Source organism: Symsagittifera roscoffensis, chromosome 3 (assembly GCF_963678635.1).
Source record: "Symsagittifera roscoffensis chromosome 3, txSymRosc1.1, whole genome shotgun sequence".
NCBI classification, from domain to species: domain Eukaryota; kingdom Metazoa; phylum Xenacoelomorpha; order Acoela; family Convolutidae; genus Symsagittifera; species Symsagittifera roscoffensis.
In genome coordinates, this window is record NC_087064.1 from 19,548,734 (window position 1) to 19,554,822 (window position 6,089).

Genomic DNA, 6,089 nt, shown 5'->3' on the forward strand with positions numbered 1-6,089 from the left:
TGACGTCGTCACTACTAATCGTATTTTCAATTGATTTGGCTGATTTCGAGAATTTAAAATTATTTAATAACAATTTGAGCTTCAACTATTTTCAAACGCTGCTAGTTCGCAAAAACCAAAAAAAAAATGAAAAAATTTGAAAATTCAGAACAAACAAATTAAAACTGTTTTTTTTTAGTCTCATCTATGGTCCTTCGTTTTCGTTGTTATCTGGCTCAATTTTTTTTGGACAAAAGTTTCTACCAGCTAAGTACCTGACTAAAAATATTTCATTTTAATTCGCATCTAGTAATCTAGACACTCCCAGTTTCAAGTATAATTGCAATGAGGCTTGATTTTGAAGTACTTTACTCGTAATTTTGTGGAGCTTCGTCCTAAAAAGTATCTGCTGGCCAAGTGGCGATATTTTAGTGAGGCATGTGAAGCAGAGAAAAAGGCAGTAAAATTTAAGATGGAGGGTATATAAATATTCATCCAATGGAGGATGTGTTGCTTTTTACCCCCAAGCACTTTACCACACATCTTAACCTATGTGGTTTCACCTTTCTACTATTCTTACTTTTTCCTCGTTACCCCAGTTTTATTTTTATTTGAATTACGGCTGTGACTTTGCAACAGAACGGTCATGCCTGAGTTGGGCAAGGTTGGACTCGATTTAGTTTGCGGTAAAAGAGGCATATAAATGGCTGAAAAAAAAACTGTCCTCTGATAGTAAATATAATTTGGATATAGTTTACGGTTGAGTTTTTGAAAGCCGGAAAAGGAAGCAAACGCAGTTTTTGTTGATACTTGATACTGACATCGTGATTAACCAAAAAAACTAGAGCAAACAATGCATTTGAGGCTTTTGGTATATTTTTGCTCGTTTTAGCCTGTGTATTGCACATTTTCTGCATTGGCAAATAATCTCAGACTATTATGATGTATAACCCATCAGCAGGCCTCGGATTTTTGTTACATAACTATTTTTTTGTAGTTAACTATTTATTTCTTAGAAAATGGAGGAAATAAACTAATCAGAGAGATGCGCTTTATTTTTTTAACTAATTCTAATTACTAATTATACCTAATTCTGTTGAAATTCTCCAGAAAACCGATATTTTGTCAAATTATACGCCGATATTGACATCTTCACCAAGGCTTGTGATCACATGGTGCGGGGAGTTGGTTAGATGCTGCAAATTACAAAACTGAAAATTTGAAAGCTCTGATTGAAACATGAAATACTCGGGTTTTCTCTCAGTCTCGCTTCATTTTTAACAGAAAATTCGGTGAAAAGGATTATTTTATTTTCCGTTACTGCTGCAAATTTTTGTAAAAACGCTAGTTTTAATTAACTTTTCTTCAACTAATTCTTTGGTTTTTAAAAAACTATAAGAATCTAAAATGTTTTTTAAACTAAATACCGAGGACTGCCCGTCATTTAGGGGTGTAGCCTAAATGATCCTTGAAATCTGTAGATTTCAAGAGGAAATATAATGTGATAAATAAATATTCCGTTTTCTTCGAAAGTCAGTACAAAAATTTCTTTTTGTTCACTTGATTTGCATGGTACGCTGCAGTATACATTGGCTTCAGATTAATTGCTCACAAACAATGGTAAATCGTCTGCGTATATTTTTGCTCAAAAGTGACTCAGTTTGTTGACTGCTTTGTACCATTTTTGTTCTACTAAATTAGTCCGCATGCTTGTGACGCAGATAGATAGCAAAGACATTAAAGAGAATTTTTAATCACTTCCTAAGTTTCGTACGTCCCCGGTTGTTGAATTGGCGTCAGAGATAAAATTATAACATCCAAATTTGGCCTATGAGTCCATTGGGCCCAATTATTTATCTATGTCGATTAGTTTTGTGCTAATTCAGTTTCGACCAATAATATTAGTTGCCAATAAACGCCAACAATTTCTATAATGACGTCTGACGTGTTATTTAAAAAAACGGCAGTAAAACATTCACACAATAAGGGCAAGCCTTGTTCTTCGTTGAAATTGTGAGTAGACCAAATTATTAGCAGAAGAGGATCTACTTAACAATCTCTCCCCCTCCTATTGTATCTACTAAAGAATCTCCCCCCTTTCTTGAAGATGGGGGGGGGGGGGAGATTGTTAAGTAGATCCGCAGAAGGTTTCATTGTATCAAAGTGTTTAGGATAATTTATATTACAAAAAATACCACCTAATAGGATGGTATATTCTCACCCGAGTACTACGAAACGCCTCACCGCCTCTCATGAATTATAATTAATGGGAATCTTTTTACATTTATTTTTGTTGTAAAATATGATGTTTCGTATTCCGGAATAGCCGATATAAGGATTTTGGAGTGGTCTAAAATGATCAAAATTCATTGTTAATTTTTTTTAGGAACAACGGCGGGTTTTTTCACGAGAACGAAAAATTATTGAAAGTGTTTTTTGGCGAAGTTTGGTGAATGTTGAATTTTTTTTGGTAAAATTCATTTTGGAGGTTGAAAGTTTAACATCAAAATATTCGAATAAGGGTAACAAATAACAAAATTTAAATAGCTGCGCATTTTGAATCAAGAAAAGTAGTATGCATTCGCTGCTCTTCAGATTAATGGTGCTACAGTGGAACAGTTGTCACTCTTTCCACTCTCACCTTTCAACCCTCCTCTTCTTCACCCCTTCTATTTTCACCCCACCTTCAAATGACGTCATCATCACTCCCTCCCACCTTCAGCCAATCACAAGCACAGCCGGCCATCCTTAATTTGATTGGATGGCGAGCTCCTGTGAAGACAGTGCACAGCGACACTGACTGGCCCATAGCCGAAATCATACAAACCAAACCAGCAGCGACCTCGTCGGCCAATGTGTCTATCGGTCAAGGAGAGCAGAGAGACTCGTTATTGTATTACGTCCATTGGATTGAATTCAACCGACGTTTGGACGAATGGGTCGATCCCAGCAGAATAGAATTCTCCCAACTGAAGCCCCCTCCAACGACCAAGTCGAATAAGAAAAGCAATCACAACGCGGCTAATATACTTCATACGTCGACTAATGTCAAATCGGATACTCTACTGGTGGTCACATCTCGACCGGGATCTCCCGATGCGTCCGCTCCGCCCACTCCGGCGCCTAGCGTGGAGCAGCCGTTGAAGAAGAATAACAGTGTGCCAAATTTCAAACGGACATCATCTGCTGCAAGTGCAAATGCTGCGTCCGGCCGCAAAAGGTTTGTTTTGAGATGAAAATTAACTTATTCCAATGTCATTACTTAAGTTACTTGATAACTGATAGCATCTAGAGTCAAAGAAAAAATTAGGTATCAAATGTACTTTCACAGTACAGAAAAACCCACACAGAAAACGTACTTAGAAATATTTTGACTTGACAAGCTAATCCGTTTGGTAACAACCATGTATATAATTGCTGCGACAAAAAGCAGTATCTTATGAATGAAATTTAAGCACATTTATTCCGAAGATGAAATTTATCGGTATGTCGAACTTGGAAGAGGTACAAAATGAAGTGTTTTTCTATTCCAAGAAGTCGTAAAAACTTGAGTGCGGTTTCGTTAAGAAGCTTTAAAAGGATAGTTTTTTGATTTCAGGAAGAACTCCACTTCGGAAGTCGGAGGCGTCGATGTGCCTGAAAATGAATTCAGTCAGGGTCACCAGCAGGAGCAGATGGAAGTGGACGTCCAGGAGGGGTCAGCGGGAGGTCAGCATCAGGAGGCCAACACCACCCTGTCCAGTAGAGCACCAACTCCCGAACCGGCCATGAAGGCTCCTCGAACCTCAGGTGAGAATTTATTTACAAAAACTATCAAGTGAAAAAGAAAAAGTTATTAAAGTGGGATCTTTTTAAGAATAAACTGCCTATCATAGACAATTCTTCATTTCAAAAGAGCTTTAACGTGATATTTTTTTTCTTCGAAATTTGAAATTTTGATTTTTTCTTCGCTGTCCTTGTTCTTTTACATTTTTCCAACCATCTGTTGACTGTTTCAAAGGTTTTTAAGGTTGTTATGCCATGTTTTCAAAGCTGTTCGATTTCAAAGCTGATTGGAAATTGAAGAAAACTGACTGATACTCGAATCGAAGCTCATTTGTTTTTTTTTGATCGAATCTGGGTAATTATAAAACAGTTTATTATTGCGACTTAAAGAGTTGACAAAAATTTAGTAAGCAAGCCGCAGTTTTTTACGTTGTTAAACATTTGGTTTTTTTTGTTAAAAAAGTTCCATTTTTTGGTATTTTCTGTTTTGCAATCATGTTCTGCTGAGCTTGTGCAAACATTTGATTGTTCTGTTCAGGAAGTATGGTGGTGGACAAGTCGGGCGAAGATGTGGTGACTCGGATGAAGAACATCCGCACTGTGGAGTTGGGCAGGTACCGCATCAAGCCCTGGTACTTCTCGCCCTACCCACAGGAACTCACACTCCTCCCCTGTCTCTTTCTCTGCGAGTTCTGTCTCAAGGTTAGTCGTCGTCCACTCTTGAAATGCAAAATCATTTTTTTCATGGGAGAAATTACCCTGTGATACTTGGCTATGAATTCCAGAACTTGTCATTTCTCCCATGAAACAATTGATTTCGCATTTTCGGCCAAATACCCACTTTGTAATGATGTGTGAAAATTTTAAACGAACAAACTTTGGAACGCTTGACCAATAAAATCTGAAAGTTTTTGTTCACATTGATACTAGCCGAATGTTGTGTTTCCATGATATTTACTCGTCATTAGTTCGCTAAAATTATTTTTCGTTTCAGTACATGCGTAGTCAAACATGTCTCAAGCGCCACCGGGAAAAGTGTAATCTGTTCCATCCTCCGGGCTTGGAGATCTACCGGAAGAACAACATCTCTGTGTTCGAGATTGACGGACGCAAAAACAAACCGTACTGTCAAAATCTGTGTCTGTTGGCAAAACTGTTCCTGGACCACAAGACACTTTATTACGACACCGATCCTTTTCTTTTCTATGTCATGACCGAGTGCGATAAGTATGGGTTCCATACTGTCGGATACTTCTCGAAGGAGAAAGAGAGTTCTGAGGACTTCAACGTCGCGTGTATACTCACGCTTCCTCCCTATCAACGGTCGGGATATGGAAAACTGCTAATCGAGTTCAGCTACTTACTTTCAATCAAAGAAGGCAAAACAGGTACGCCAGAGAAACCACTTTCCGATTTAGGTCTGTTATCATATCGAAGCTACTGGACATCGGCAATTCTGGAACACATCATACCATTAAGACCGTCGTCCTTCCCGTGTGCTAACGGGTCGGGGTCAGGTCACCATAATGGGGCTAGCAACTCAAACGGAGGCAGTTCGGCAAGTGATGTCAACTGGGACACCTTTCCTGCAGTCACGATATCTCAGATAAGTGACGTCACTGCCATAAGAAGAGAAGATGTCCTTTCGACATTGCAGTACCACAGTCTACTGCAGTACTACAAAAATCAGCATGTCATAGTGTTAAATGATGATATCATAGCACAGCACAAGAAGAACATGGAAAAACGGAAGGTCCGCATAGATCCCAAGGCACTCGTTTGGTCTCCGAAAGACTGGAGTCGCAGAGGGAAGTGGTGATATGGAAAGCAAATCGAAGAAAAGCTACTTCAAAACTGATTCTCTAAACTAAATCTTCACAATTCTGCTAGAAAACTAAACTCAACATGGTGCATTGAATCAAATTTGTCGTTTTCAGATAGTTGTGTACATAGTAATTGATTTGTCGTTTTCCTTTCGGTGTCATTAGAACACGCAAAAATGTCTTCAAATTCAAAATTAAACTATTTTGTATTAGTTGTTGTCTTCACAGAACGGTACTAACATATGATCAAATTGGGGGACGGAAAATTAAACGGCAAACCAATAAGAGTTCTCTAAGAAAACGGAATTTAGACAACATTTAATTGCAAAACTAGCATTTTGGACTAGCAGCAAATGGTCAACAAAATTCATCACCTAAAACAAAATTTCACAAATACAAAAACAATACGCTATCCCGTTACTTATCGAAAAAGTTATTATCAACAGTTAATAAAGCATTATTCCAATTTTTGAAACACATTTATTATACAGTAATGACATGTAAAAGTTTGATTTCATTTAA

The 6,089-nt window shown here is 37.8% G+C and overlaps 1 protein-coding gene across 3 annotated transcripts; it reads left to right on the plus strand.

Annotated features, from left to right (window-relative positions):
* The first annotated feature begins 467 nt into the window (after positions 1-467).
* LOC134842388 (histone acetyltransferase KAT5-like) lies at positions 468-5,779 on the plus strand. 3 transcript variants are annotated; one of them, XM_063858698.1, is made up of 5 exons: positions 468-643; positions 2,575-3,199; positions 3,578-3,768; positions 4,283-4,446; positions 4,739-5,779. In XM_063858698.1, exons 2-5 carry the CDS (start codon positions 2,670-2,672, stop codon positions 5,561-5,563), a joined length of 1,710 nt encoding a protein of 569 aa, XP_063714768.1. In that variant the 5' UTR covers positions 468-643; positions 2,575-2,669; the 3' UTR covers positions 5,564-5,779. The 3 variants fall into 3 exon arrangements, with proteins under 3 accessions (XP_063714768.1, XP_063714769.1, XP_063714767.1); XM_063858699.1 differs by lacking the exon at positions 468-643 and adding an exon at positions 1,575-1,599; XM_063858697.1 differs by lacking the exon at positions 468-643 and adding an exon at positions 1,645-1,992.
* Positions 5,780-6,089: the final 310 nt, after the last annotated feature.

Coding starts and splice junctions, on each gene's coding strand:
- LOC134842388 (XM_063858698.1), top strand. CDS start 2,670: ATGACGTCATCATCACTCCCTCCCACCTTCAGCCAATCACAAGCACAG. Junction 3,200..3,577: donor GCTGCGTCCGGCCGCAAAAG/GTTTGTTTTGAG, acceptor TTTTGATTTCAG/GAAGAACTCCACTTCGGAAG. Junction 4,447..4,738: donor TCTGCGAGTTCTGTCTCAAG/GTTAGTCGTCGT, acceptor TTTTCGTTTCAG/TACATGCGTAGTCAAACATG.